General features: G+C 50.2%; 1 protein-coding gene across 2 annotated transcripts in view; it reads right to left on the bottom strand.

Moving 5' to 3' along the window:
- EPHA10 (EPH receptor A10) overlaps nt 1-15,291 on the bottom strand; it is a 34,245-nt gene that overhangs the window by 18,558 nt on the left and 396 nt on the right. For both annotated transcript variants that reach the window (XM_090123788.1, XM_090123789.1), the window contains exons 2-5: nt 15,085-15,149; nt 13,595-14,264; nt 2,391-2,546; nt 1,554-1,892 (exon numbers count right to left, since the gene is read on the bottom strand). In XM_090123788.1, the coding sequence (XP_089979914.1) occupies nt 1,554-1,892; nt 2,391-2,546; nt 13,595-14,264; nt 15,085-15,149 (1,230 nt within the window). The remainder of the gene's footprint in view (nt 1-1,553; nt 1,893-2,390; nt 2,547-13,594; nt 14,265-15,084; nt 15,150-15,291) is intronic.

Below are 15,291 nucleotides of genomic sequence, written 5' to 3'. Positions count from 1 at the left end.
CAATTCCTTCAGGAGTATGCAGCGTGGAGTAAGGGAGTGAGATTCCCACTTACCAAAATGAAAACTTGCATTGAACAGACTTACAGATTCAGCACAGGCTAGCATCATGGACTTGTTGCTGTGTTCCCTATGGAGCACAGGGACCTCCTGCCTCAGGCTCTGCCCCACCACCCACATGGGAACCTCTGCAGCGACCTCTCATTATCAGATATAATTAAACTCCCACCCTCCCCAGCACACGTGCTGCTGGCTCAGGACTAACCTGAGCTTTGTGACACCTCTTCCCAGCATTAAATTCCTCCCTGAGCAGCCACAGCTCTAACGAGGAGTGACACCTCTGCTAAGGGTGGTCTGTGGCACAGCATCCACCGAGCAGATTCACAGAAATTAGGATAGGAGAGAGAGCAACAACACAGGCAAAACCATTTGATCAAGCGGTGGGAAAATTATTTATAACAAGATCAAAGTTTAATCCTTTCTGATGAAATTGTTGGCCAATTCCTGCCAAGAGGTATGTGAGGATCATCTGTCTCCATTAACCGTGGCTTGGCAAAGGGCTTTCATGCAAATTAATAACGTAGCCACAGAGGAGCAGACAAGGACACAACAAGGCAGTGCTGCATGGCCAACAGCTGAGCATAGAGCAACCCCAGGACCACAGACAGCAGCTTCCCCTCGTGCTAAGGGAACTCAAGCCTAGAGCAGAGCTGTTGGAATGGGTCCAGAGGAGACCATAAGGATGCTCAGAGGGTTGAGAGCTGCGGTGCCCATCCCTGGAGGTGCCTGTAATACTGTAATGGGATGGTAATAGCAGGGTGGCAAAATCTTTGACTACAGCAAACAAGAACAAGCCCAAATGCAGCAGCCACAGGTGTAGAAACGAAAGAAAAGAGCTGCTTATCTTTGGAAGGCCTCAAGTAGGCAAGGATCTCCAGCAAGAGATACCCTCACCTCCACTGCCAACCCTTAAATGAGGTCTGGGAAAGGGTGGATCCTGGCTCCACCCCTTCAGTCACTCAGCTGCATTGCACGCACCTGAGTTCCCCTGGGCAGGCCCTGCCTTCTCACCAGGTGCTCCATCACTGTTTCAGGTCATGATTTAGCATTTCCACAACAGTGCCCAAGGCCACAGATGTGACCTTGAGAGGGCAGCCAGCCCAGGGAGCACTTGGAACTAGACAGGCTTTAAGGTCCCTTCCAACACAAGCCATACTGTGAATGTATTCTATGATTCTATTCTACGATAAAGTAGATAATTACAGTCAAAAATCTTGCTGTGGACCAGCACAGAAAAGAGATAAAATAATTTTTGTTTCCAAAGGATAGCCAATATTCAAAGAGTCCTTTCGTAAGTGGCTTCACAAGCGCATCTCTTTGAATATGCTTTCCACGAGCTGCAAACCCATCCTACAGCTGCTCGAAGGAGTTGTGACTCCCAGCCCAGGTTGTCCCCAGCCACTCCCCAGAGTGCCTTTGGGATCGAGGAGAGCAGCAGGTGCCACAAACGAGCCAGGAACCCGCAGCACACATCACATCCCCACCCCCACCAGTACCTGCAAGCCCAGTGGAGACGTTGACCTCAGCGTAGGGCTGCCCTGCCAGCGGGCTGCCGGCCGAAACGCCATTGAGGGCCACCACGCGGATGGTGTAGTTGGCGTGGGGCAGCAGGTTGACCAGCGTGACGGTGCGCTCCACCAGTCCCGTCTGCTGCGGCACGAAGCCCACACCATTGCCACACTGCTCACAGCCTCCCCGCGGCGCCGGGCAGCGGCTGCACCACAGGCTGTAGGTCAGATCGCTGCGGCCGCCAGCGTCGGCAGGAGCGCTCCAACGCAGCACCAGCGAGGAACGGCGCAGGCTGTACACCAGGTCCCTTGGGGCAGATGGTGGGCCTAGGAGGAGAAGGGTAGCCATGGGCATGAGGTTGCTCAGGGGTCCCATTTGGGGATGGAGGTGGTGGTGGAACAAGGCTCGTGTTCAGGCAGCAGCCCCATGGCAGCTCGCAGGACATAAGTCTGCACGGTGGGCTTCTTTTTGGAGAACCTCCCACAGCCAGCCAGCCACAGCTCACACAAGGTGTGAGGAGCACCCACAGCACCTCTCCCTGCCGTCCAACCCATGCCTGAGCTTCTCACTGCCAAGCAGGCACTTCTACCCCATCCATCACTGAAGGAGCTGAGGTCCAATCCAATTAACTAGAGGCCAACTAATTAAAATCAGCAAACTACATTGAACAACTAACCGCCCTAGTTTTACCAGTGAGTGCCTGCAAGCCTGATCACACGTGGGATGTATTGAACCTCACACCCCCGTGGAACAAGGAGAGCCCACCGCCCTCCCAGGCCCAGCCCTCCTTGGTGCTACAAAGCCACTGTTTCAGTGAGACATACGCGTGCAGGAAGCAGACAGAGGATCTGATGGGGACCTGGAGTAGTTCTTCTGGCAGGAGCAGAAGGTGGAGGCTTCCTCATGCGTGAAGCTGTGCTCAGGGCAAGGAGAGCAGAGAGGGAGGCGGAGGGAGAGCTTGTAAAATCCTGGAAGGCATGCTGGAAAGAGAGAAAGGGAGTTATTGAAAGAATACCACAAACTGAACAGGGCTACAGCTGGTAGCATCCAGCTCCCTGGGCTTCCTCTGCCTGTTGCTGGCCAGAAGACATCACCCTCCAAACTCCTTGCTGGGATCCTGGCATCAAGGAAGATGTCCATTTGGTTTGACCCAGAATGGATATTTTGATGCTGTCACTTGGTTCTGGCTCCCAGGGCTGTGGGACCCTTTCAGTGGGCTATGGAGGCACTGAAAGAATGACAGCTATTGGCAGGACATCAGCTAGAGAGATGCTGGAAGCTATAGAGGGATTTGGAGGAGGAGGTGGCTGCAGAAAAATGTGCGATACAGAAAACACAGTTTAGTGGTCAGCGCCAGGTGAGCAGTGCAAAAGGAAGTGCAAGACTTAGCACCAACCCAAAAAGGGCAGATCAAGAAGCTGGAGAACTCATTGGGCACCAGAACTACAAAGCTGCACACGAGGCCATGTGCTGGCAGCCGTGGTGCCATCACTGCAGATTGACAGCAGTCACTGCAGGCAGTGGGGTATGTACTGAAGTCAAACAGCAGCAGCAGCAATTTACTTTTACAGGCTGTACACAGGCTGCCTTTACCCTTTGGAAAGCGTCTTTGATATTCAAACAAGAAAGTTTTTCATCCGCTGGTCGAGGAATTGCTTGATCATGACCACAGACAGCACAGTGTACCAACCTACCAACCCCAGCAGGACACCTAGGAGCTACTTCTGCATGAAAGACACATTACTTCACACGAAACAACAACAACAACAAAAAAAAACAGGCTGTAAAACCCCACAGAGCAGTTCACAATAGCTTCACTTTAGCCCTAAAACAACATCTGAAAAAGCAGCAGCCTGCTAACAAATACATTCCGCTTGGCTTCATCTTCTTGATGTGGGGCTGCTGCCTGCTGCCCCTCCATCAGCTCCCTGAGCATGCAGCCTTGTGAAGTCCCCACACAAACAGCTCCCCGAGCGCAGTCCCCTCTCTCATCACTTTTAAGGAGTTGGCTGCTGAGACTGTTCCTTTTAATGAAGATTATTCCAGTGCACTCCGGTTCATTACTTTTTCGCATGACACAAAACTGGCAGCTCTGGCTGTGATCTGAGGATAAAGCACCAGGCAAGGCACCGGGGCAGAGAAGACTTGCATGGGATGCTGAAAATGGGTGAAAGTTTACAGGGGACATTATTTCACTGCCGTTAAAGAAATCCATCTTGCTGTGACTGGGGGTGGGTTGCTCCTTTCCACACAAGGTCTCTGTCACACAGTGCAAGCAGATAGAAAGCAGCAGGTTTGGCCACCCTAAGCCTATTCCAGTTGTGCTCAAGCAAGGGGTTTCCTGGTATCTGGAATGAAAATCAGAATTTGCCAATCATAGAATGGCTTGGGTTGGAAGGGACCCTAAGGATCATTAAGTTCCAGCCCCCTGCCACAGGCAGAGCCACCAACCTCCAGATATGGTACTGGACCAGGTTGCCCATGGCCCCATCCATCCTGGTTTTGAACACCTCCTGGGATGGAGCACCCACAACCTCTCTGAGCAATAGATGTGGACTCAGCGTTGCTTTTCCATACTAAAGATGAAGAGTGGTAAAAATGGAGAATCAGAAAAGAAAAGCCTTAAAAACTAGTGGGACTGGACAGTCTACAGCTTTGCCTTTTCCTCTCCCAGTTCCCAGCACACCTCCAGGACCAGATAATGCTGACCAACATAGAGGCAGTATGCAACACACATAAATGTCTTCCCCTACTTCAGGCACTAGATAACACAAAAAAAAAACAACAGTGGGTGTTCAAACTACCTCCAAAACTTCCAGCCTCCCCTTTGTATTTGAGAAATCAAAGCAAGCCTACTGTTACACCAATACGTGCGGCAATGCATTCAGCTTGCATTTCCTTCAGTGCTGCCCACAGCGTAGGGCAACAGGACTGCCATTGGCATACAGTGCTTGCAGGCACATCCTGAGCTCCCATGGGCTCCACTCCTGCTCAGTCATCCCAGCCCTGAGCACGGCATGTCCTGCTCTGCAGGGAGAAGCTTCTCATTACAGCATCAAAGCCCCAACGCTGGCACCGGGTTCCTGCTCGTAGCCTCTGTCAGGCAGAACAGAAAAATCAATCTTGTTTACAAACTTGATGGGACTAGAGCAGTAAAACCAGGGAATATACTGCTGTCATCCCCCGGAGCTAAAGGCGAGCCCAGCAGTCACATAAATTTGACATCTCATGGTAGGAAATTGAGCGTTTTCAATTAGAAGCATCTTTCAGGCAGTTCCTCCCCGTCTCTAATAGCTAGGAGAAGGAAGTTGACAAAACAACATTTAGACATTGCCTAATTCTTCACTGAAATCACGGCCAATAACAGCAGTGCTGCAGCCTCCTGGCTTTCTATGCGTTGTTGTTTTTAACTTTGTCCCCTGGTTGTCCTATTCTGATGCTCCAGAAGGAGTGCAGAAGCACCCCACGACATTTGATGCATCACAGATGCACCTCAGTTTCTGAAACGAACTCCCCCTCTCTCCACCTCATCCCACAAGTGTTTTCCTTGGTCCCCAGTTAGTTTATAGGCAATTCTGTTACTTTGCAGTGCTCATTTTTGCAGAGGGTACGTGGCAGCTCTCCAGCAATCAGGCCATCCATTTACAGAATGAAATTCTCTGTTTGGTACACAATTGCATCTCAGGTACCACCACAACTGAATTATTAAATAATGGAATCCAATAATCCCTCATCCTGGAGGAGGAGCAGCTGGGTGGGTCAGACAAATTCATCGCCTCTCTCCGTTTCCATCACTGCTGCCCACGTGAGATGCTCCCTGTGCTCCCCATTCACTTCTCCAATAGGGCACACACTCCCTGCTTGTCACCACACTGCATGCCAGCAGCAGAACCCCATGGGTTTCTCATGCAGACACATCTGCTCCCACTGTTGGACATGAACAGGTGACTACGGAGAGCAAAAAGCAGCATCCTCTCCCACACACAGTCTTAGCCATAGGGAGATTGGAGCAATTAAGGATGCAGAGAGGCACGAAAAAGGCCTGATTTCTGATTAAGCCATCACAGGACAACTTTAATTCCCCCTCTCCAGCAGCAACCACACTGTTGCTCCTCCTGCTGCAGCCCAGACTCTGCCCCACGGCCCCAGGGGCTGCAGAAGCCTCTCTGTCACCAGCACGGATCTCAGCATTCCCCAGGCAGCAGCAAGCTGGGCATAGACGTTTCACCTTAAAAAATAGCAAGGGATCCCTGGCTGAAACCCTGATTTATCAGCAGCGGGGCATCAGCATCCCAGCAGCTTTATCTTGTTAATTGATAGACAGTGATTAGAGGCGACTCGCTAAGTGCACCAACCAGGACAACTGACTGCAGCTCTGCAGCTTTGGAGCTGATTGCATTTCTTTTCAAGTGAAGCACGGCCAGGATTTTGCATGCAGCAGTAAAATGAAGTTATTAATCACCCCAGCTCTATTTACCAGCTGGCGGGCAGCCTGTGTGATGTTGACATCCATCGCTGCAACAGCTGATTACCTCAAACAATTCACTTAACCTTTGTTTTCTTTTTGAAGCATGGGAACATTGGCCACACTCAAGCAGGGAAGATGGGACGGGTGGGTTTGAACAGCCAAATCCAAGTTAGGAGATGTTCGCTGACATTGCCCCAGCCACTCAGCAGGGCCTGAGGAATCCAAAAATCCATTTCCTGCAGCTTATCGGTGCCTAATTAAACAGCGCTCATCATTTTGCAGAGAGGATGGGGCTGAGACCTTAGCAAATACTGAAGCTTAGCATAAAATATTGAGAGGATGAGCACAGATGGAAGATTAAATACGAGGTGGAAATTGCACTGTATCACGGATTTAGGACTAAAGCTACTTAACCCACACAGCTTCCAGGTAGCGTCAATACAGAAATCAGACAGAGCCCATCAAACACCTCCTGCCTGCCTCCACCACTGGGAAACACATGTGTACACATGTGCCCGTGGCTTTGCCTCTCCAATCACACTGAGCTTTGCCAGACCGCAAGGAAAGTTCCTTTGCAGTCCAGCAGCATGTTTCTGCCCCCCACCTGAAAGCTTTTGATGAGTTCTACCTTTTGGTTTTCCTACCCCAACTGTCTCACGCCAGCTTGGTGATTCACACACCTCACAGATCTCTGAGAACAAAGGGAAAACAGGGAGGACGTTGTATGCACGAGCACTGCTGAACTTATTCATGCTGCTGAATTCCTGCAGACGGCGGAAGAGCCGTGTGCTTGCCAGCAGGAATCAATAACGCCTGCAGATTCACCCAAAACGCCTATACAGTCATTTGTAATTAACACTACAACTTGGTTGTCTTCCAAAATCAATTCCTTTCCTTTTTTTTTTTTTCTTTTTTTTCTTTTTTTTTTTTTTTGGTCATGAAATTGTATTTGACAAAGTCCATTCTCTTCTAACGCACGTTAATTTTCTCTGCTGGAACTGCCAAACGGAGGGGCTGCGTGTGGATCACAGCATTGGGCTCCTCTGCATCCCCCATTCCCTGCAGACCTTCACCAGAGTGCATGCAGACATCATTTCCAGGAGCACCAAGAAGCAGCACATCCGTCCCTGTGATAATGCATATCAAGGTATGAAGGAGCCCTTCTGAGCACAGACCACCAGATCAACACATGCCCAGCCTGCACCATATCAGTCCCTGCTGCCTCACTTTCTGTTATCAGCAAATGGGATAAAACACAGAACTGCTCACACTGCTGTCTCCCACAGTGATGCTGACCCCTCGGACCAGGTTGGCACATCCAGCTTCCATCCATCTTAATGCCATTATCGAGCTGAGCAAGTCAGTGGTTATTACACCCTAAACATTTCATTGAAATGCTGGTGGAGATGCACTTGGTGTCAGCAGTTCCCATCCCCAGGGCTGACCTCAGGGTCTCACACCAGCCTCCCAGTTCCAAAGAAGGAGCGCAGTGAACCTTCTCCAGGAGGGTGAAGAGACAGCAGGCAGCAGCCTGAGCTCAGCCTCCACAGAGCTGGGTTTTCTGCTCATGTAAGCACATCATTTCTCCTGTTTTCTTTATCAGATGATCTGTGTGGGCAGGGTGGGTGCAAGATATGGGATGATGCCTGCCTGCACCCTGACTGCCCCAGGGAGCCTCTGGCTGCTGTGACATCCAAAAAGGGAACCCTAAAACCCTCATGTTTTACCAGAAAAAGGAAATGGGGCCCCAGCAGAGCAGGGTTGCTCGGCTTGGAAGAGATTCCCGAAAAGACACAGTGCTGAACTCCATCCCATCACTAAAAGCGTGGAGAAGAGAGCATTGTTACTTGCCATTTCACAACACACAAGGCTGCGGGTGCAGCTAATGAAATTATCAAGCAGCAGGCTTAAAGCAAACAAACAAAAATATTCTCTTCATATAGCATGTAATTAAATTAAACCCCAGACACAGACTTCAGAGCATCTTCTAGCTCAGACCCAGCTTCTCCAAGCACTGCATCACCCCCCAGAGCTCTGCAATTGCTTTTTCTTCCCATCAGAATCGTGCTGGCGCCCTGGAAGGACAGCTGCCACCAAACACACACAGATGAGGACAGGTAGCCCCAAACCAGACAGGGCACCTTGTGCAAAACATAGCATCAGAGTAAAGTTCCGGGAGTATATTGAGCTGGTGAAAGAGCCTTGTCAACAAATGTCCTCGGGTAATAGAGAGGCTCCTGCCTTCCCTTGCACGCTGGGTTTGCAATCTTGCCTTGTCTTATTGCAAAAGCTGTAATCAATACTTTGCAGGCAACGAGCGATACCGTTACTGAGCCCTGCTGTGAGGAAGGGAAAGAGACCTTCTGCAATCTCTGTGCCCGTGCAGGAGGGACAAAGTCAGCAGGAGGGAGAGATCAATGCGGCACCGGATCGGGTCTCCGCTCCTCTGCGCTCAGTGCTGCCTACCAGGATGGGCATCTCAGGCTGTGTCAGCTCAAGGAGAAGTCAAAGACAGATTTTTTTTTCCTGCAAACTTCTTTTTTAATAACCATTTTGTCAGTAATACTTTCAAACAGCCCACTGTCGTTTCCAGCATCCTTGAAACCTTTAAGACAACGCTACTCTATGATTTCGGTTCTCGCTAAATAATTGGAGAAGTACTGAAATGAAAACCTGTGTCCAGAGGGTAGATCTTTGTGCATCTCCAACAATGAGCTCTTAATAGCTGAAATTAAATTCTGCGATTTAGTCTAGAGGAAAATTAAATACCCAAGTATATTTAGTAAGGCAGTCCTGAAATATCAAAATCCATTCAGCACCAAGAATGCATTCACTTGAATTCAGTGCCACAGAACTGAGCAGAAACTCATTGCTGCTCATGCAGGAATTTTCCTCAAGGACACACTAATGCAGGCACATCCACGGAGCCAACTGCTGAGTACTGCTGTCCCTTACAGCTCCCCAATACAGCCAGCCAATTCCTCCCATGCTGAGGGCTGGCCAACCCACACCTCCAGCTCACCCTGCTCCTGCTGAGTGCATGAGTCCCTGCAATGCCTCCTGAGCTGGGGGCAATGTGGGTTTCCCTTTGCATTTCAGCAGAATAGCCACCGTGTCCATCCAGCAGCCAGGTCTGTATGACTTTAGGCCTGACGAGAATGCTGCAAGCCAACTGTGATGCTTGCAATTTTCTGAGTAGTTTGGTCTAAAATTAAGTGTCATAGAGTAATTTGTGTCTGGCTCTGCCACAATTTCCACAGCCATAATTATTTCAGACACACTATAATACAGCAATATAACATGCAATCCAGAATAATAAATATCTCCGAGCTTGATCATTACTCCAAAAAGAGACCAAAGAGAAAGCATGTTTTATAGGGGTGGTCCGTCTGCAGGACTTAAGGAGAGCAGCATCCACCAGAAGACACTGCAGGTTCCCCAGGGGCTGCTGATGGGCAGATACTCAGAATTCATTCAGTGCCACACTCCCCATACCTTAAAAACAGTCATTTTGCTCAGGTCAAAAAAGCGCTCCAGCCACACAACCCCCAGGAGAAGAAAGCCAATAACTCAGAGAAGAAGCCCAAATCTAAATTTCCTCACCAATTAGTCCTCCAACTGCAGCACGGATTTACTCTCTCAGCCCCTCTCAATGTGTTGTCCTCATTTCACGCCATTATAGCATGCCCAGCTCCAGCCTCAGAGCTGAGCATCCCACAGGCAGCACAGGATGCTCTGAGGATGAAAGGAAAGCCTGGTGCTCAGTGCAGAGTCCCAGGAGAAAAAATAAATTTATTATGCATAATACCCTGGCATCAGTCAGGAGATAAAATAAACTCCAGGAGTGCATACAGGTTTGTAAGCTAATGTATAAAAGATGAAACAAATCAGGAGCCCCAAGCGCTGAGCATTTGGATCCATCTTCTTTGGACTTAAATGGAAAAGGAGACCTTAGGCTTCAGGAGGTATCTTTGTAATAACCCACAGAATATTGCAACTTTTTACTCTAAATTTCTTTAATTCCCACTCAAACTTTTTATTTCTCAACTACTGTCGAGACACGACGTTCTGATGGGAGCATGAGCCACAGAGGAAAGGATCTTCCCACCACCCCCAGTCACACACGACTGCTGCACCACATCTGGGGGGGGGGGGGGGGGCAGAACACATAAATCAGCCAGGAAAAGGATGCACTGACACCACAGCTTGCAGGGAAGGGCAGTGAACAGCTGAGCAGTGGCAATATTCCAGTGCACTGCTATCACAAGATGCTGCAGTGGTTCTCAGGATCACTAATTTTGATTTTTGCCTTCGGCGCAGCTCCTCTCTCAGCATCCCCATCCTGCATTGGGCAAGGAGACTGGATGGTTTCTTTCCCTTCTCCCAAAGATGAGGAGAGATGAGTGCTGCCATCCAGCACGAGCAGCTGGCCAACAAAAGCTCTTTGTGGCAGTCCCAGGAGATGTGTGCACAGCAAAAAGGGGCTGAAGGCAGAGCTGGCATTCCTCCACCCTCAGCCCACGGCACTCAGCAGCGCAAGGAGCAGAGGGGAGGTCTGGTGGGACGAGAGGGGGAAGGCTGATTTTATAGAACAGCGAACATTTCCTCTATTGCAGTGCATCCCTTTGGAAAATCAAATCCAAGGACTACTACTGCAGCCTTGCTTTTTGCAAAATAAGATCCGTTCTCATCAAAACTGGCTCAAACAGGACCTGGTGTTGGTGCAGAGGCACTGCTCTGCTGGTGGATCCATCAGGACACCCCAATGGGCAGATCCTGATGGATCCAAGCAGAGCTCACTTATTGCTAACTGCACAGCATCCAGCATGAGTTAGGTTTTGTACCACTAGTAGCTGCCAGTAGCAAAGACCGTGTTCTTCTAGCAGCTGCTGACCCCTCGCCTCACCTCTGCATTTCAAGACCACAGAGCCAGCTGCTCACCTTGTAAAGCCCCCACATCCCCCTGCACACCACCAGGGATGGACACACCAGGACAACTCTGCCTGCTGCACCACAGAGGGCAAAGCCATCCCTTCCACCCATACCAAACTCACTTGAGAACGGACTCTAAATACCCAGACAAAGCACTAGAAACTGTTTTCTCCCTAAAATTAGCATCAGCAATATATGATACTTGCACAGAAGGGACACAACCGCCTGACCTGATTGTCACTGCTGCTGAGCCCCATCTAGGTGACAGCAGCACTGCTGTCCCAGCAGCTCCACGCCAGCTCCCACCACTCCTGTCAAAAGCAGAGGGAAACAAATGGATGAGACTTAACTACAGCACAAATTTACGGTTCTGTCAAAGAAGAGTGGCTGACAGCTATTTTTGGAAGCGGATCTCCGTCATATTAATTCAACGTCTGCTTGAAGTTGTCTCATTTGCAACAAAACTGGCTGGTAAATATTAACCTTGGGCTTTGTGGCAATTCTCCTTGCGGGTATTACAAGGGATTGGATGGGAAAGATGAAGCACAAAAGACAACTTCACAGCAAACGTCAGGCAGAGATCCCTCACATGGCAGTTTCATTTACGCAGAAGCTGTTGCAAAGCGAATGGCGTGGAGGGGCTGCAGCTCACACCTGGCAAAATGAAGAGCAAAGAGACATCAGTGCTGAGAAGCCAACTGAAAACAAGATAGGGATGGACAGGAGATGGCCCACAGTGCTGCAGCACCTTCCACCCGCCCACCACGCATCTGCTGGAAATAGGCTTTAAGATGAGGGTAAGCACAGGCCAGCAGCTGGCTGGAGGTGTATATTAGACAAGAAAAGCAGTTTAAATGTATTTACAGTGACAGAACCTCTCCTCTTATTTGCGGGAAGATGTTAAGCAGATGCTAAAGCTGCTCACTTCCACCCCAGAGATGGCTGCGTTTCAATGATCACCAAAATGATTCATCAGAAATGTGCAAACCCAGGAAAGCTGTCGGGTGCTCTGGGATTTCTTCAGAGGAACGGTGCTATGTGGGAAGATGGACAGCAAAAAGGCTTGGCTTTATCACAGCACTAATTAGCAGCGCCGTAAATCCTATTAGTCTTTTCTCATCTCTCCTAATTTCAGTGTGAGGATACAAATGTTCTCACAGCAGCAGGGTGATTTCAGCACCTAAATCACCAGAGCAAGGAGGCTTTGTGATTCAACTCAAACCCGCATTCAGCAGGAAATAAAGCTAATTTCCCTAGCAGAGACGCCCTGCCTTTCCTTCACCTCTAAGCTCTGCCCTGCAGCACTTCTGCCATCCCATTGCCAAGCATGGGACAGGTTATGAGGGGCAGCACCAGGCTGATGCCCAGCATCCTGGCTGCACTGCTGGGCATAGAGCATCCCCAGACAGCCCTTCCCTTTATCCACTTCCAATTCAAGGGCTCCTGTCCTTGCACAGCAATTTCTGCAGCCCAGAAAGGCTTTCATCAGAAATCTTCTAAAGTTATTCAAAGCTTAAAAAAAAAAAAAAAAGAAAGAAAGAAAATAAGACACACACACACAAAAAAAAACTTTCAACTCTTAAAACTGTTTTCTGATATTTGACCAGACATAAGATGCTGCTCTGCTGAGAGTGACTAATGACCTGCTTTCTGTGCGAGGGGGGAAAAACTTAATTACGTCCATTAAATTACTTCAGATATTTTTCCTTAGAGAATATGAATTATTTAAATTCAACACAGAGAAACCTGAAACATTAGCAAAAGCCTTCTGGGACTCGCTATGTAAATTCCCACTCCAAACAGATGGGGAAAGCATGGCGAGCTGCCACGCAGCCACTGAAGCAGTCAACAATGCTGAGATTTCAACCCCATAGTTTTAATAAGGTCTTTTAGAGGAGGGCAGCGCATGAAGAGTCACTGCTGGGGCACCATAAAAACCCATCCGGGTTCAGGAGAAAGTGAGAACCGTTCACATCCATAAAGCCTCAAGCAGTCCCATCGAAGCACATCTTTTCCCTCTGGAAAACCTCTCCTATTGCAGAGCTGAAGCACTTAAGCCCTTGCAACCCCTGGCCTCAGTGCTTCTTTGCCCGCTTTCCAGCAACCCCAGGCTGTGCTGCTTTGAAGGCAGCAGGCTCCATGCTGCAGATTGAGCACTGATGCTACCCAATGCATGAAAACAAGAGCTTTTTCACACCAAAACCCATTCACACCAGGACAGCTCAAGCTGCTCCACTCACACGACCCACTGGCACTCCCCAGGGACACGTCAGCAGAGATGTGCAGGTGGATGCCCACATTCACCTCCTGCAGGCTCCCAGGCATCCCCCATACCCACAGCCATCACCACTCCTGCTCCAAAATGGTCCCAGCCCTGGGTTCATTAAGAAGACCCCAGGGAAGGTCAGGGTTATATCCATTTTTACAGCTGTCATTAAAAGCAACCTCGAGAGCTATAAAGTCACCAAATTATTAACTTGCGTCTAAAGCACGGCGACGGGGATATTCATGACAGAGGGTAATTTTAGGGCTCCAAATAAAGCTGGGGGGAAATGCTGGTGGTATTCAGAGCTCTGGCACTTCCACCCAGCGCTCCCACAGGCAAAAAGATGCAAACAGCCCCATTACCTCTGCACCTCCCGTCCCTCTCCTCGAAGCCTGGGCTGCAGAGGCACTTCCCGACGGGCACCAACCACTCTCCCTCAGCACTGCAGTGCATCCGGGGGGGGTTATCCACATCCACCCGGGCGTGCTCGACACACGTGCCCTTCACCTCCACCAACGTGGCAAAAGCTGCCTCTGCCACCGTATCTGGAAAAACCGCCAGGTTCTGCACGGTGCTGAGGCACTTCTTGTAATAAACCCGCACGGAGACCAGAGCCACGCAAGCACCCACATCCTGGAAGCCCAGGTGGAAACCTCGCTTGCTCAGATGCCCGATCTCCCGCAGTTCTGTGTTCAGCTTCATCTTCCTCTCGCCCAGGTCCCCCTGCGTGAAGCTCTCGTCGGCAGCAATGGTGTCAATCTTGGTGTGTTTGCTCTCGCGGATGCTGTGGCCCAAATCGGCGTCGGACTCAGCGTAGTAGAGGTTGAAGGTCTCCTTGCAGGTGCCTGTCACACCTGGGATGCTGTTGCAGTCCCGCAGGGTGAACTTCAGCTCGATGAAGATCCGCTGGCCGTCGCGCCGGGCGATCCAACCCGTCTGCAGCCAGTTGTTCTGGTTGGGCTCCATGACGTTGCACACCTGATAGGTACGGATGGGTTTGTACTCCTCGTCCACGCCGCTGATTTCCTCCCACTGTGGAAAGAATATAGAGGCTGAGAGAGCTCGGGAACTGTGGGCAGCTGGAGCCAGAACCTGAGCAGAACACAGCCACCACTATAAATGCCTCCCCCAGCTGCCTCTCCACCTACAGACCAGCACAGCACAGGTACTGAGCATCCCTCAGCCACCCAAACCACACGCTGTGGTCACAGGGCTGTGGAACCACCCCACATCTGAGCTCCCAGAGACACCCACAAAAGGCACGGATGATTCAGGACACACAGAGCCATCGTGCAGTGACAATATCTCAACCAGCAGCAGCTTCTCTGCTTGAAGAAGTTAGAGCTGGGACAGGATGAGTCCTTTGCCTGCAAGTGTAATGGTTTTCCCCAAAGTCACCAGCACAGATTCTGAGCAAGCTGATGACTCAAGCTTTAAGAATGACCTGACACTTCCCAAGGCAATTCTTTTTGAGGGTATATTTATATCAGCTTGCTAAATGCACCCAAAACAGTGTTCCTTCTGCAGATTGACAGCCAGGGAAGGTAGACGACGCCAGGATGCTTCACTTTCCCCTCTAAACACTCTGTTTGCCTTCTGGAAAACAAACCTGAAGCAATGAGGAACACAAACTTTGACTTTGCCAACAGCAGCCCCTGCTGCAGGGAACGGACCGGAGCTCACCCCTCTGCCTCTCAGATTGCTGACAATTTGCTCTATAGGAGCACAAGGTGCATTTTGGGGAGGTGTCCTCCCTTGCCACACCACCCCCATGGCCATGCCGGCTCTTCTCAGCCCCACACAACCGAGGATTCCCACTCAAAGCCCACGCAGCACCCAGGGCTGCCCTTACCCCGTTGGCCGGGTGTGAGGTCCAGCCCAGCTCCGCTTGGGATTCTTTCGAGTCCATCAGGACGACTGCGGGAAGGAACACACGTTAACGAGCCCACTGCCGCCCGATGGACCCCGCAAAAATCTCAGCCCGAATTTCCTTTAAATAATACATCCCAGCTTCTAAGTCACTCTTTTCGCACTCTTTTCTTTCGGCAGGACGGGGCAT

The sequence above is a fragment of the Phasianus colchicus genome, chromosome 24, assembly GCF_987193195.1.
Source record: "Phasianus colchicus chromosome 24, bPhaCol1.hap1.1, whole genome shotgun sequence".
Taxonomy (NCBI): domain Eukaryota; kingdom Metazoa; phylum Chordata; class Aves; order Galliformes; family Phasianidae; genus Phasianus; species Phasianus colchicus.
This window is presented reverse-complemented; position numbering and strand designations above follow the sequence as displayed.